This window comes from Saccopteryx bilineata, chromosome 3 (genome assembly GCF_036850765.1).
Source record: "Saccopteryx bilineata isolate mSacBil1 chromosome 3, mSacBil1_pri_phased_curated, whole genome shotgun sequence".
NCBI classification, from domain to species: Eukaryota; Metazoa; Chordata; class Mammalia; order Chiroptera; family Emballonuridae; genus Saccopteryx; species Saccopteryx bilineata.
The window spans coordinates 308,891,382-308,906,793 of record NC_089492.1 but is presented as its reverse complement, the minus strand read 5'-3'; the positions used below and the strand labels follow the sequence as shown (position 1 = coordinate 308,906,793).

The 15,412-nt window shown below is 51.0% G+C and overlaps 1 protein-coding gene across 2 annotated transcripts; it reads right to left on the bottom strand.

Moving 5' to 3' along the window:
- Window positions 1–3,926: 3,926 nt before the first annotated feature.
- Window positions 3,927–14,456, bottom strand: NAPSA (napsin A aspartic peptidase). Of its 2 annotated transcripts, none has more exons than XM_066271453.1 (9): window positions 14,321–14,456; window positions 9,672–9,810; window positions 9,462–9,585; window positions 9,184–9,302; window positions 8,303–8,502; window positions 6,558–6,680; window positions 6,253–6,397; window positions 4,435–4,533; window positions 3,927–4,221 (listed from the first exon to the last, which is right to left on the bottom strand). In XM_066271453.1, exons 1-9 carry the CDS (start codon window positions 14,395–14,397, stop codon window positions 3,997–3,999), a joined length of 1,251 nt encoding a protein of 416 aa, XP_066127550.1. In that variant the 5' UTR covers window positions 14,398–14,456; the 3' UTR covers window positions 3,927–3,996. The 2 variants fall into 2 exon arrangements, with proteins under 2 accessions (XP_066127550.1, XP_066127551.1); XM_066271454.1 differs by having other exon boundaries at window positions 3,927–4,154.
- Between the last annotated feature and the right edge of the window lie 956 nt (window positions 14,457–15,412).

Genomic DNA, 15,412 nt, shown 5'->3' with positions numbered 1-15,412 from the left:
GGAGACCGCGAGATTGGGCTTCTACCAAGGTTTGGATAGGGAAGGGCGGATCTTAAAAAGAGGCGGAGTCCAAGAGTACTAGAATCAGTCTAATTGGTCTGGGAGAGGGGGCGGGACTAAACGAGGGCGGGAGCTGGAGCTGGAGAGCACTAAATGGCACTAGGCTGGACTAAAAGGTGACAGGGCAAGGGTTCCAGGGACTGAGACCCAGTGAGAAGGGGCGAAAATGAGTGGGGCCTGGAAAACAGAGCGTCTGACTAAGACCAGCGGTCGGGGCAAGGTAAAGAAAGGTGGGGACCGGGCTGCAAGCTTGACCTGATTAGATGGGGCTAGACCAGGAGAATTAGTGTCAAAATGGGTGGGGCGGGACTGAGGAAGGTGGGTGGGGTCTACGAATGGTAGAAAACATCTTGAATGAGCTATGAGAAGTGAGACTTAGGGAGGAGCGAGGCTTTAAGGGGCTTGAAAGCAACCAGGCTAAGCTGGGCGGGGCGGGACTAAGAGAGGGTAAAGAATGGGAGATGGGGATGCTAAGCGACCTGCAAAGAGTACTAAATTTCCAGTCTGTGTGGAGGGTACGGGAGACCTGGAACGGGGAGTCTTGGGAACCAGAGAGCCACCTGGGAGAGTGTCCTAAGGGTCAGTGGGGACATGGAGGGACGAGAACTTCCGACTAGTGAGGGGAAAGGTACGAAGTCTAGATAACGGCAGACTGCAAACAGGAAATCCAAAAAACGGGAGGACTGGTGAAGACGGAGCCCTATGGAAGGAAGAGGGGAGAAACCAAAGCGCCAGGAAGCATAGTCTACCAGGGGTCCCCAAACTTTTTACACAGGGGGCCAGTTCACTGTCTCTCAGACCATTGGAGGGCCGCCACATACAGTGCTCCTCTCACTGACCACCAATGAAAGAGGTACCCCTTCCTGAAGTGCGGTGGGGGCCGGATAAATGGCCTCAGGGGGCCGCATGCGGCCCGCGGGCCGTAGTTTGGGGACGTCCGCCTCTAGGCTGAGGCAATTGCAGGGGGGCGGCAATAGGAAATAGAACGGGTTGTGATATCAGAGTTCTGTTGGGAAGTGAGAGACGGAGAGTGGGGCGGGGCCAGACTAGGCCGTTTGTCCCTTAGCGGGCCCGGCCCCGCCCTCTAAACTGGCCAACCCGCCGGGTGTCAAAGCGCAGGCGCTGGGGCTGGGGCTTAGTGAGCTGCTGCCCCTGGGGCTGCGGCGGGAGGAGGTAGTGCGGGTGGTAGCGGTAGGGGCGGGTCAGGAGCAGCGGGCTTCTAGCTGCTCGGTCCCTGGCCCGCCGCCTTCCTCTGCAGGTGCGGCGGCTGGTTGGTATCGCCTCCCCACCCACCCCCGCTCCTACTACTACTGTTTCTTTTTATCTCCTTTCTCTGAGTATTTGTCCTCCCGTCTCTGCTCTCACCCCTCTGAGACTCTGGCCCCTCTTTTCTAAGTCTCCCTCCCTTCGGATCGCTGTCCCATTGTTCTCTGAATCAGCCTCCCTCCTTCTGAGTCTTTGCCTCTCTTCTAAGCCTCAGTATCCTCTCCCACCACCTTATTTCGGTACGTCCAACCCCAGTCTTTCTCTTGGTCTTTGTACCTTTTCCTCAGGAATTTGTCTTTCTCTCTGGGTCTCCGTCCCTCCTCTCTGTGTCTCTGTCCTACACTGCCCCCACCCCACCCCAGGCTTTGTTCTCCCATTCTCTGGATCTCTGCCCATTCATCTGGATCTGTCTCCCTCATTCTTGTTATCTCACCTCACTCCCTGTATTTTCCCCCTTCCCTTGTCTCCCTCCCTCAACTTTCTTTCTGCTCTTTCTCTTTCTGTCCGTTCCCTCCACGGTTCTCTAACCCCCCACCCCGAGTCTTTTTCTCCCCCTTGAGTCTCTCCCCCTCTCTGTGGGTTTCTGCTCGCACTTCTTTGGGACTCTGGCCCACTGTCCTTCAGTCTCTTCCCTGGCTCTGGATCTCTGTCCCTTTCTCTCATGCTGTACCCCATCATCCCCTCTAACCCCCATCCTGGCCAGGACTCCAGGCTGCGTCACTGCAGAGAGTCGCAGAGTGGCGCTTGTCCTGCAGACCAGACAGGTAGTTTCTGTCACCCCTCAGACCCCGGGATTCCCACTTCCCCTTATGCAGTACCCCCTGGGAGTCCTCAAGCTCCCAGAGAGAACCAGGAAGACAGAGAAAAGACATCAGGGCTTCCTACTCCTCTCTGCCCCGAATTCTGTTGTATCCACGGGCAAAAGCAGAGAATCCTGAGGTGAGGGACTGGGCTTGGGTTGAGTGAGGCTCTGGCAAGTTAGTGTTGAGGGTGGAGGCTGGAGCAGGGGTTGGGTAGGTACTAGGGGCTGGGGCTAGGGTCTAGGGTAAGGACTTTAGTCAGCCATCTATCCTTTTTCCTCTCCTTGCCCTTCCTCCCCAAACTCTACTTTTTTGCTTTTGACAGCAGCCAGGCACGGGATCAAATTACCAAATCAGCGTTTTTGCAAAGGTCAGGTGTGGGAGAAGGTGCGTGCTGGAGTAGGGGTGGAGGACTGAGGACTGGATGGGGGAGGGTAAGGAGTGAGACTCTGGATTAGACACCATGGGAGGCAGGAGGAGGCCGCCTGCAAAGATTAAGAGGATGGTCCACCCTCCTTCAGGCCCTGGGAAATTGGATGCCGTCACTCCCTTGTTGCGCTCCCCAGGCCCCACCAGGGTATGCGGAGGATTTGTGAGCCTGGATTCTCCACCCCTGAGGGGTTGGGTTGGGGGGCTTCGGGAGGCTTAAAGAGGGCTCGAGTTACGGGACACCCAGCCACTCAAACAGACCGGGGCAAGTGGACTCGATTTTTGGCCACTGACATCGGAGGGGGGAGGCCAATATCTGTCCATATCTTTAGATCATTTCCCCACCCCTCCTACTTCCCAATCGATCCTTTCCCAGGTCCTCAAGACACAAAATTCCAAACTCCGACCTCTGTTATCCCCAGTGCCCATTACTAAATCTCCCTCCTCCGTTCCCCAAGGAATTGGGGGTCTTTCCTTTCCCCACTTCTAGGATCTTGTTCCTCCGCTTTATTTCTATCGGTTTCATAATCCAGGAAAGAAGGTCTCCCGGACACTAAAGCTGAAATGTGGGGCCTCTGCCCACGATCCTTGGTCCCCCGAGACCTACTAAAAACCTTGCCCTCCCCCACAAGTATCGTTATTGAGGGGGAATCTCTCCGCTGTAATCTTGAGTCCCGGTCTCCCGAGTCCCCCGCCTCCACAACCTGGATTTGGATTGTTTTACCGCCCGGTTCCCTGAGCCTTCTACCTCTCCCTTGTACTCACCCCAAGTCGAGGCGGGGAGGGGATGGGGGAATCCGGGGCTGACGATGGGGGAGGGGTGACCCAGCTCTGGGAAGCAAAAGGCTGCAGTGGGGGACAGTGACATCATCGCTGGAGGAGGGGCAGCACGGCTCCCCCCAAGCCGGGGGCTGCAAGCCCCGCCTTTATGGCGGACCCAGGGGTCCTGGAACCCAAGAGGAGAGAGTAGGAACAGGAGATGAAGTCTGTGAGAATGATATCCCCTCCCCTTAGAACAAGAATTGGAAAACCCTTTACGATTTCAGCCAATCCTATTGCCACCTGTCGCTGCCGTCGCGACCTGTCACCTCCTACGCATGTTGTGTCTGCGCGGGTCCCCGCCCGGCAGTGAACACGGCCTGGACTACAACGTCCGTGATGCTCTGCGGTGCCGGCACCTTTGACAAGAGGCAGTGTAGGCGAAGGGCATGGGATTCGTAGTATAGGACCCACACCAGTGTTAGTGAGCTCTGAAGAAAAGGAGCCATACCTTTATCCTTTCTTTCCTTAACTCCAGAAAGCCAAACACTAGTTTTTCTCTCCAAATATCACGCGCTTAAAAAAAAAAAAAAAAAGAAGCGACCCAGGTAGTTCAATGGAAATAGCGAATCTTTACTGACTTGGAGGGCCTTGGCTGTCATCGGTGCGTCTAACCAGGGCCTCAACCAGAGAAGTGCGCCTGCGCAGTCTCAGCCCATCTCAGAGCACCGCGAGAACGAGCGCGCGCCAGCCCGACTCGGGCACCTTCTTTCAGGTCCCCGCGGTCGAAGACCGTCATGTAGCTGCGCAAGAAGACATCGCCGAGGATCCAGAGGGGCCCTGTGGGCGGAGGGATGTCCAGGGCCATGAAACCGGAGAAGCAGACGCGGGCGCCAGCCCGAGTAACCTGCAAGATGACAAGCCGAACCACTGGCTGTCACGCCCACCGAGCCCGCTTTGGGAGCTAAAGCTTCGCCCCGCCCACTAGCCGGGGCACACACACAAAAACGATTCTGCAGCCTCTGCTAGGTCCTTGTGAGGGTGAGGTCTCACTCCCAGCACCACCCTCTCAAATCCCAGCTTCTCGCGTCACTCTAACGTCTTTGTGACAGCTACCAACCTGGACGACGTAGTCCTGGGCAGTGAGGTTAAACCAGACCCCCCCGAGGCTGAAGGAGACTGGAGGGAGCGTTGAGATTCTGGAGCACTCGATGATGTACTGAGGGAGAAGAGGAACAAGTGGAAATGAGGGATTTCGCTCTGTCAGATTCCTTCCGTGGCTCCCCAGTGCCATCCCTTACTGGGCAGCTAGGTATTCAGAGCTTTGTGTGGCGGGTCCTGTGTCTTCTCTAGCCTTCACACTTCTTCCTTCACCTGTGTAATTGTTTTGGCTTCCATTTGATCAAACCCTCTTTTCCTTTAATTGCAGATCAAAAACTGGTGGCCTGTTTGGGGGGCCACAGATGTATTTAACTAGTCTTACGGTGTCTAAAATGTTCATGTTATTGTGATACAGCTTGTATCCTGTGAAGTCTGCTGCTGTGCAACGTTATACAAGTTACTTAACTTCTCTGTACCTCAGTTTCCGATCTGAAAATGTAGACGATGATAATACATAGCGATGTTGTGTGAGAAAGAAATGCTTTAGTTTGGGAAAGTGCCTAACACATAGTAAGTGCTGTTATTATTTACCAACCAGGGACTTTCAAATAGTGTTTTCAGGTTTCTCCAACAAACCAGATCTGCCTTTCCCCACATAGCAGTACTTGGCTTACTTGGCTAGAGGTGAGTACCTGAGAGCTACCCTTTTAAGATTGATGGGGTATGTGCTCTCCAGTTTATCTCGATTCCCAGCACTCCCAAGGTCCTGACTATACAATATTAGACTATTATTAATAACCCAATAAGTTTATCTTCCTCAAAAACCAACAGTAATGACCTTGTTGGGAAGGCAAGGTTGAATTAGACAGTGTTTAACACTCTGGACAGGAGAGACAATAACAGCAACAGATGGGTATCAAAGCATTGTTCTAAGCATCTTAAATGGAATAATTGATCCGGTCCTCGCAACACACCTAAGAGATGAGTATTAGTAATCCTATTTTAGAGATTAGGAAACCAGGGCCAGGGAATGTTAAGTGATGTGTCTAAGGTACCACAGCCAGCCAGTGAATGGCAGAGCTGGATTCCAACCTGGGCAGCCCATGGTCAGAACCACTGTGATCTCCCCAGTGACTTTGGCTCATTACAGGCCTAAGTATATCCTAGGCATTTGACCTGGAACTTCAGGAACTGAGTGTTTTCCACCCTCTCAGAAGCGCCAAAGAGCACAGTGCTGGAGTCACAGACATTCAGACCAGGGAGGACACTGCAGAGCCTGAGATGGACGTGTATAAGCAGCTCTTAGGTTGTATCAAACTCCACTCCGTGCTTGAAACACACTTGTGTGGCTGCTGTGAGCCTACACCCTCCCGTTGCTCCTTCCTGCCTCTGGCTGTGCCTGCCCTGTCTTTCCTTGTCACTCCACCTGGGTGTCTTCTGAGAATGTCCCTGGGACCTCCTCTTCTCTCCCAGGGAGGGCTCACTTCTCCACAGCTACGATTACTGTCTCAGAACTGTGATGGCCCCTAAATATGATGTCTGAGCCTCTTCCACACCTTGCCCAGATATCCTCAGGCCCCCTAACCTTCTCACTCCCATCAGTCCTGAACAGACCTGTGTCATCATCACCTCCCGTCCACTGAGTCACTCAGTGTAGACACTTGGGAGGTGACCGGGCTTTCTTTCACTTCTCCAGCAACTCACAAGGTGCAGTGTTCTGTCCTGGAATATCTCCTGGCCACCTGATTCCCACCCTTGGACCCCACCATCCTGCCCAGGTTCTGCCATTAAACCATCAACCTCCCCCTCCCTTCCCTACCAAACACTGGGTCCTCACCTCCCCAAACAATAGAGGGATTCCCCCAATGGCTTTTTGCAGGGCTCGGATCTCCTCACTGGGTCCCGTGATAAAAGATGTGCCTGTGTCCAGAATGGCAGCACAGCCCTGGGCACAAAGAGTCAGCCCTGTGCCCACCTTCACACTGTGATTTAGAAGAGTGCAGCCATTAGAGCCAGTGTCATAAGAGTCCGGGCCCACAGCCCCGCCTCCTCCCTCAGACCCAGGAGTCCAAGGCCCAGCTCCCTTCCCAACAGGACACTGGAGCTCAGTCTCCAGCTGACCTAGGAGGTCAGGTCCCTCACCGCTCCATGTGGACCTGCCAGTAGGCAGGGACAGTGACCGGCACATAGGTGAGGGGTGGTATGTAATGTGCTGGATCTGAGCCACCTAGAACCAGCTCTCCTCCATCAACCGCTTCAGGGTCCCTGCAGAGACAGAGTGCTGTCAGTGTCACCAGGGTTTGCCCTGCCAGCCCCAAAAGTGGCCAAGGGAGGCACTTCTGCCAATGGGTTGGTTTCTGGGTTCTAGATGGGGTAGTGAGATGCAAGCAGGGCCTAGCTACTAGGACTGGAAACAAGGCAAGAAGGGAAAAGAAATGTGGTCTTGGAAGCTTCCTGGAGTGGAAGTGGGACTTCCTGATTTGGCTGTGGAAGGTAGAGCTTTTTTATAAGGTAAATTTTTTTTTAATTTTTATTTTATTTATTCATTTTAGAGAGGAGAGACAGAGAGAGAGAGAGAGACAGGGGGGAGGAGCTGGAAGCATCAACTCCCATATGTGCCTTGACCAGGCAAGCCCAGGGTTTTGAACCAGCGACCTCAGCATTTCCAGGTCGACGCTTTATCCACTGCGCCACCACAGGTCAGGCCATTAAGGTAAATTTTAATAAGTTTATTTGAGCCAAAATCGATGACATATGCCAGCGAGCAAGATCTCAAGTGTTGCTTTTGGGCAGAGGTGGATTAAGGTCAATTGAGGACCTGGGTGCAGAAGAAAATATAGGGCACCCCTCTTCATTAGAAAAACGTGTTTTGCGGGACCCTCCAGAAGTCGGGTCCCAGGGCACGCTCCCGCCGTTAAATCCACCTCTGCTCTTGGGGGAAAGATTTAAGTGGAGCATTGGAGTTTCCGGCTTGGCTCTGTAAGACGTATGTGATTGTGTAGGAGTGAGGTGGCTTCCTAGTGGATAAGGGGACTTGGAATTACATGTCTTGTAATTCAGAGTCCATAGACTTCCTGAGTTGGCCGAGAATGATGGTAATATAAGGCAGGACTTCCTGGTAGTGTGGAAGGTCAGAACCTACTAAGAGGTGGGTGGGGCTTCCTGAGTGGGTTGGATATCAAAATACTTGAATGGGCATAGGATTTTCTACCTGTGGGGGATGGGCGTCTGGGAGGGAAGGCAGAGACTTCCTGGGGGGAGGGGGGAGGCTTTCTGAGTATGAAGTTGAGCTTCCTGTAAGGTGAGGGGGGCTTTTTTTTTAACGACTTTATTTACTCATTTTTAGGGAGGAGAGAGAGAGAAAGAGAAGGGGGAAGGAGCAGGAAGCATCAACTCCCATATGTGCCTTGACCAGACAAGTCCGGGGTTTCAAACCGGCGACCTCAGCGTTCCAGTTCAACACTTTATCCATTGCGCCACCACAGGTCAGCAAGGGGGACTTTTTGGATTAAAATGGGCAATTCCTGAGTGCTGGTGTGTTTTCTCAAATGGAATTTGGACTTTACGTTGAAGAGGAATTCTTAATGAGTATTTGAGTAGAGCATGGAGTTTCCTGATATGTTAGAAACATGAAGTTTAACTGGTGGTGAGTTTCTTCAGTGTATCTTAAGGTGTTGTTTAGTGAGTGGGACTTATAAATAGGGTTCAGGTGTTTCTTATATTGGGTAGATGAACTTCCTGCGTTGGGTGGATGATTTCCTAAATAGAGAGGAGCTCAGTGGTTTCCTGAATGGAGAGTGGGACTTCCTTTATTGGGACTTCCTGAGGTGGGCAGGGCTTCCTCCCTGGGGCTAGGACACTGAGGAAGGTAGACCCTCCCCCATTACCTGTTGAGGTAGAAGGAGAAGACAGGCTTATCCAGTAGACCTTGGTCCACCAGTGAATCCAGTGGGGGCCGAACTTCATCCACGGCCAGAATGGGAAAACCGAGGCCCAATATCCCATCAAAGTGGGCAAAAAGGAAGACCAGGCTGGGCTCCCACAGAGCCTCCCCGAAAACCACGGAGGTACCTGTGATTCCCCCAATCTAGGGGAAGATTCAAATGGGGCTCGTGACGTTTCCTACATATCCCTGAGAGGTTCCCAACCAAGACCCAAATCCCAGCTCTGGGGACATCTGGAAGCAATTCCCAACTTTCTAGGAAGCCCACCTCCCCACTTAAGGGCCCTAGCCCCTTTACTCAGGAAGCCCACCTCCCCACTTAAGGGCCCTAGCCCCTTTACTCAGGAAGCCCACCTCCCCACTTAAGGGCCCTAGCCCCTTTACTCAGGAAGCCCACCTCCCCACTTAAGGGCCCTAGCCCCTTTACTCAGGAAGCCCACCTCCACACTTAAGGGTCCTAGCCCCTTTACTCAGGAAGCCCACCTCCCCACTTAAGGGCCCTAGCCCCTTTACTCAGGAAGCCCACCTCCCCACTTAAGGGTCCTAGCCCCTTTACTCAGGAAGCCCACCTCCACACTTAAGGGTCCTAGCCCCTTTACTCAGGAAGCCCACCTCCACACTTAAGGGTCCTAGCCCCTTTACTCAGGAAGCCCACCTCCACACTTAAGGGTCCTAGCCCCTTTACTCAGGAAGCCCACCTCCACACTTGGAAAGCCTCGCCCATTTTCCCAGGAAGCCCAGCCTTAAGGCCCTCCCTAAGCCAGATCATCTTAGACATAGGAGTTCTCCCAGGGTCAAGCCTTCTTGGGGTCAAAGGTCACCCACAGTCAGCTTGTCCTCACTGAGGACTCCGCTCAGCTGCCCCTTTCCATATTGAATGGCAAACTTAGTCCCATTGGTCTTGAAGGAGCTGGAGGCTTTGGAGTCGAAGCGGTGGTGGAACCCTAGGTAGAAGGTCAGAGAGCTGTCACTGGGAGAGCAGAGTCTCCCTTGTGAGGGTATGTCAGAAGAGAAGGGCTCATCAAAATCCCTCAGAAGCTAAGGCCTAGTCCTCCCTTCTCCCTTTAACCCTACTCAGCCTTTTTCTCCCTGTGAAAGCTCACAGCAGGGCAGACTCAACAAGTGGCATCTCTTGGACGGCACCCAAAGATTGGAGGAGCCAGTGTCAAAGACGACAGAGAAGTTTTGTGGGGGTGTCCCCAGCCCAATATTCCCATAATACTGGACCTGATGGGAAAAAAAAAAAGGAGAGGGTGAATAAAACACTTGACTTGAGGGCAGGAGGGTGGGGGCTCTGTGGGGCTGTGACTCACGTTCATGAAATTGGAGAGGGGCACGAAGGGCTTGCCTCCAGGAGATGGGGCCCCCCACCTGAGGGGCTCTTTTGGGTTCTCCCATCCCCTCAGTGGGTTCGGAGTCCTGTGTCCAGTGTAGACTCGACGAAGAGGGATCCTGTAGGGAGAAGGGTACTGAAAGCGGGGAACTGCCCTCCTGTGGGCCCTCTATCACAGTCTTCCCCAAACAGACTATAATGACCAAGCAAACATCGTCATGGCCCTACATACAGTCAGTCATTGCCAGAAGCCCTACCAAACACCATGGCAGGTGACACATTTCCCCAAGACTACAAGAGCAAACTAACCAAAACAAACCTTTCCCAAAACCTTTAGGAAGAAACATTCCAAATAACATAGAATGAGCTATTTCCAGGGAATTGGGCACTCACAAAGTTTTCCAAAGACCCTAACCTAAAGCTAGCCTTTCCAAAAAATTCATGCATGCTTTAGCTCATGATATTGGAAAATTTCTTCCACCATTGGGGGGGGAATGTAAGCACCAAATTCCAATTTCACTTTGTACATTTTATTTATTTATTTATTTATTTAAGAGAGAGAAACATTGATTTGTTGTTCCACTCACTCATGCATTCATTGGTTGACTCGTATTTGCCCTGACCTGGGATTGAACCCACAACTGTCCAGTGGTAGACAAACTTATTAGTCAACAGAGCCAAATATCAACAGTACATCAATTGAAATTGCTTTTGAAAGCTAAATTTTTTAAACTTAAACTATATAGGTAGGTACATTCCTTATCGAGGTAGTGCCCGCACATGGTATTTTGTGGAAGAGCCACACTCAAGGGGCCAAAGAGCCGCGAGCTGCAGTTTGCCAACCACAGCACCAACTGAACTACCCAGCCAGAGCCCCAATCTCACACTGTACACTAAAATACATATAAAATATATCAAAGACTTAATGTGAAATGTAAAATTGTTAGAGCACTAGAAGGAAGTTAAATGTCTCAGTAACTCTGGGAAGAGAAAGACTTTTCTAAGCATAATACCTTGATCAGAAATCATGGGAATATTCATGAGTGTGACTCTGAAATTGTAAACTTCTGTATTCCCTTTCTTCAACACAGAAAACTATAAATAAAATTAAAAGACCAAAAAAAATCTAGGGGAAATAATTACAAGCTGTAAGTCCAAGAATTAATATCTCTAATATACAAAGAGCTCCTACAAATCTCCAATGCATTGTTGGGAGACAATTTCCACGGCTCTCACATTTCTGCAGAGACATAGACTGCTTTTGTTCAGACTGTCCTGTCTAGGATTTTGTTTAGTGAATAGTCTTGGAAGAGAGATAGTGCCCTCCCCACTCCCCAGCCCCAGGCCAAAGGGCAGGAATGTTTATGATCCATTATAAAAATTGGAACACGTGGTGGTGCAGTGGATAGAGCATCGGACTGGGACTCAGAGGACCCAGGTTCGAAACGAGGTCGCTGGCTTGAGCGCAGGCTCACCAGCTTTAGTGCGGGCTCATAGGTTTGAGCGCAGGGTCTCTGGCTTGAGTGTGGGATTATAGACATGACCCCATGGTTGCTGACTTGAGCCCAAAGGTCACTGGCTTGAGCCCAAGGTCTCTGGTTTGAGCAAGGGGTCACTCACTCTGCTGTAGCCCCCCCCCCAGGTCAAGGCACATATGAGAAAGTAATTAATGAACAACTAAGGTGCCGCAACAAAGAACTGATGCTTCTCATGTCTCTCGCTTCCTGTCTGTCCGTCCCTCTCTCTGTCCCTCTCTATGTCTCTGTAAAAAAAAAAGTTCAGGTTCCTTAAGCGTATGGTTCTTCTGCTATAATGCACCTCATGGCATGTGTAGCTGTCACCTGGCTCTCTTCATTTCACTCTGTGGGACCTGGGGCTCAGACAACTAACACAAATGCTGATATTGTGGCTACTACAGTTATTGGGAGTAACAAACTTGTCTTTTGTCTCTGACTTGGGAGTCTTGTGTCTTCTACAAGCAGCCATGAAACTGTATCAAACTAACTTCACAGGGTTTTGGGGTTTTTTTGTTTGTTTGTTTTTTAGAGAGAGACAGGAAGGGAGAGAGAGGAAAGAGAGAAATGAGAGGCATCAACTTATAGTTGCTTCATTTTAGTTCAGGGGTCCCCAAACTTTTTACACAGGGGGCCAGTTCACTGTCCCTCAGACTGTTGGAGGGCCGGACTATAAAAAAAAACTATTAACAAATCCCTATGCACACTGCACATATCTTATTTTAAAGTAAAAAAAAAAACAAGATGGGAACAAATACAATATTTAAAATAAAGAACAAGTAAATTTAAATCAACAAACTGACCAGTATTTCAATGGGAATTATGGGCCTGCTTTTGGCTAATGAGATGGTCAATGTGCTCCTCTCCCTGACCACCAATGAAAGAGGTGCCCCTTCCGCAAGTGTGACGGGGGCCGGGTAAATGGCCTCAGGGGGCCACATGTGGCCTGTGAGCTGTAGTTTGGGGACCCCTGCTTTAGTTATTCATTGATTGCTTCTCATACATGCCTTGACCAGGAAGAGGTGGGGGCTCAAATTGAGCCAGTGATCCCTTGCTCAAGCCAGCAACCTTTGGGCTGAAGCCAGCAACCTTGGGCTTTAAGCAAGTGACCTTTGGGTTCAAGCTGGCAACCTTAAGATCATATAGATGATCCCACATCGGGTTAGCAGCCCCCTACTGAAGCCAGCAACCTCGGGGTTTTGAACTGGGAACCTCAGCATCCCAGGTCGACACTATCCACTGCACCACCACCCATCAGGCCACAGTTCTTGACATTCAGTAGAAAAATGGGTAAAGGACATAAGCAGGTAATTTGCAAAAGATGTATAAAAAGCTTGTAGCCCTGACTGTATAGCTCGGTTGGCTCGAGCATCGTGCTGAAGCACAGAGGTTGTTAGTTCGATTCCCGGTCAGGGCACATACAAGAACAGATCAATGTTCCTGTTGTCTCTATCTGTCTCTCTCCTTTCCTCTCTCTCTAAAATCAATAAAATAAACATTAAAAAAAAAAAAAGCTTGTAAGCACATGGAAAACTGTTCAATCCCAATAGTTGTCAAAGAAAAATACACATGACAAGAGTGAGAGAGCCTTTTTTACCAAGAAGACTGGCAAAAATACTAGAAACACTCACTGTTGCCTGGGAGTATAGATTGGTGAGAGCTTTCTGGAGGGTGGCTTGGTAACACGGATCATGGGCCTTAAAATTGACCCACCTTTTAGTCCAACTCAATTTCAGTTCTATAAATTTCATCTCCAGATCATGCGACAAAGAGCACTAAGATGTGTTTATGAGGATGTGTCTAATTTTGAAATCTGGAGACCACCACTGCTCTGCTGTGGAACATGTATAAAATGAAACCCATTCAAATGCTAAAAAGGAGCAAGGAGCTCTCTAAGTCAGTGGTCCTCAAACTTGAGCATGAAGCAAAGTCACCTGGAAGAGAGTTGATGGCAAACTTTTTTAAAAAATTGATTTTAGAGAAAGAGGATCGGTGAGAGAGAAAAACAGGAACATAGATCTGTTCCTGTATCTGACCTGACTAGGGATCGAACCAACAACCTTTGAGCTTCCGGATGAAGCTCTAACCAAGCGAGCCATCTGGCCAGGGCAGCAAACCTTTTTGTAAAGGCTTTTCAGGCCCTGTGTTGCAGCCCCTCAATTCCGTCAGCTTAACATCAAAGCAGCCATGGACAATATGTCCATGAGTGACCATGGCTGGGTTCCACTCCACTTCATTTGCTAAAAGAGGTGGCAAGCTGGATTCGGCCCTTGAGCTGAGTGTTTGCCAACCCCAGACCTAGAAGGCTGGTTAAAATTCAAAACACTTAGGATCTGATGGAGCAGTTCTGGAAGGGAGCCAATAATTTACTTTTCTAACTAGTTCCTGAGCCATGCATTGCTCTTGGTCCTGGGACAACACTCAGAGAATCACTCTTGACAGACTTGGGCAATAATGGCCATGATCTATTAGGTAACACAAGCAGGTTAGCAAACCTCATGTCCGGTGATATGCTTTGTACCTGCCTGTAGTCACTCCTTGGAACCCTGCCCACCACTCAGCCTTTGAGAGACTCAGGCATGTGAAGTGGGGAAACTTTCCTGGAAGAGTGTGCCCCCAAACCCCCAGAGTTTCAGCCGCTGGAGAGAAGAGTGGAGAGGAAGGGAGGGATTGGGGTAGACACCGGCCAGATGAGGGTGGGTCATTGGAGCCCCCCCCAAACTGGACTTATTGAGACCTAAACAGTTTGGTAGATGCAAATCTGAGGGAGTCTCAGTTTACATGTCACAGACTTGGGTCTCCACGATCTCTTGGTGAGGGGAGGCGTGTCACATGTCTGGAGACCCGCGGGGTTCTCCCCCAAACATGCATCTAGAGGAGGGATAGGAGTCCCTGATCAAGGGCCTGGGAGCTGGAGGACCTTGGGCTAGAAGGGCTGGGGTCCTGTGAGAGAGCAGGGTGGGGCCCTCAGGGTGAGAACCCAGTCTGGAGCCCTGGAGGCCAAGAGGTAGCAGTCAGGAGCCCTGGGGCGCCAGGGTTGACAGTCACCGAGCTAGGGAGCCCGGACAACAGGGGAGAGTCCATTCCAGGTTTGGGGGTGGGGGAGCCCCGGTACCGGATCAGCGTGGCCCCGACGGGCTCCACAGTCAGCAGCGGCGGCAGCAGCAGCAGCAACAGCGGCGGCAGAGACATCTCTGGGGCCCGGGTGTGGGCCCAGGCGTCCTGCAGCTCGCTTTTCTTTCCCCCGAGACTCCGCCCTGTTCATCACCCACCTCCGGGTTTCGGGGGTGACCGCAACCTGAAGTTTCCCGGTGGGTGACGCGGCCGGGGGGTGGGAGGTGGGGAGGAGGGGAGGAGCCCGTGGTGTTTTCGAGAGGGTGTGCGCAGTAATTTCGGAGGGTTGCAGAAGTATTCCGCTGTATCAGCGCCACGCCTCGCTGCCCACTCCAGCGGTGATAATGACGGGGTCTCCTGGGGCCCCCAGCCCCGTCTTTTACCTACTCTGGCATTTGCTTATAACTTTCACTTCCTTTTTCTGAGACTTATTAACCACAAGGGTTTTCTTGAGCAAGCTTAGAGTGTGGGCGAAAGGGCTGGGGGAAGGGAGAGAGAACAGACACCTTCCTTCCCATATTAGTTGGGACCGCGAGCGTGTCAGGATCCCCGACTCTGTGTTTTTTATTAGAGAAACACTGAAACACAAATAAAAATCTACCATAGTCCCACCACCATCGAAAAGGCATATTTATATAAAAGCCCTGGCCAGTTAGCTCAGTCTGTTAGAGCGTCACTCGAAACACCAAGGTTGCACATAGGATCCCGGGTCAGGGCATGTATAGAAAGCAACCAGTGAATGAACAACGAAATGGAACAACAAATGAATGCTTCTCTCTCGCTGTCTTTCTAAAATCAATCAATTAAAGATTAATTTTTTAAAAGCCTAAAAGCAAAACAAGCAAAAGCCTGACCCGTGGTGGCGCAGTGGATAAAGCATCTACCTGAAACACTGAGGGCACCGGTTCAAAACCCCAGGCTTGCCGGGTCAAGGCACATATGGGAGTTGATGCTTCCTGCTCCACCCCACCCACTTTCTCCCTCTTCTCTAAAATGAATGAATAAAAAAATCTTTAAAAGAAATTAGACATAAGCCCTGCCCATGTAGTTCAGTTGGTTAGACCAGTGGTCCCCAACCTTTTTTAGGCCACGG

Coding starts and splice junctions, on each gene's coding strand:
- NAPSA (XM_066271453.1), bottom strand. CDS start 14,397: ATGTCTCTGCCGCCGCTGTTGCTGCTGCTGCTGCCGCCGCTGCTGACT. Junction 9,586..9,671: donor CCCTCTCCAATTTCATGAAC/GTGAGTCACAGC, acceptor TTTTCCCATCAG/GTCCAGTATTATGGGAATAT. Junction 8,503..9,183: donor TCAGTGAGGACAAGCTGACT/GTGGGTGACCTT, acceptor ATCTTCCCCTAG/ATTGGGGGAATCACAGGTAC.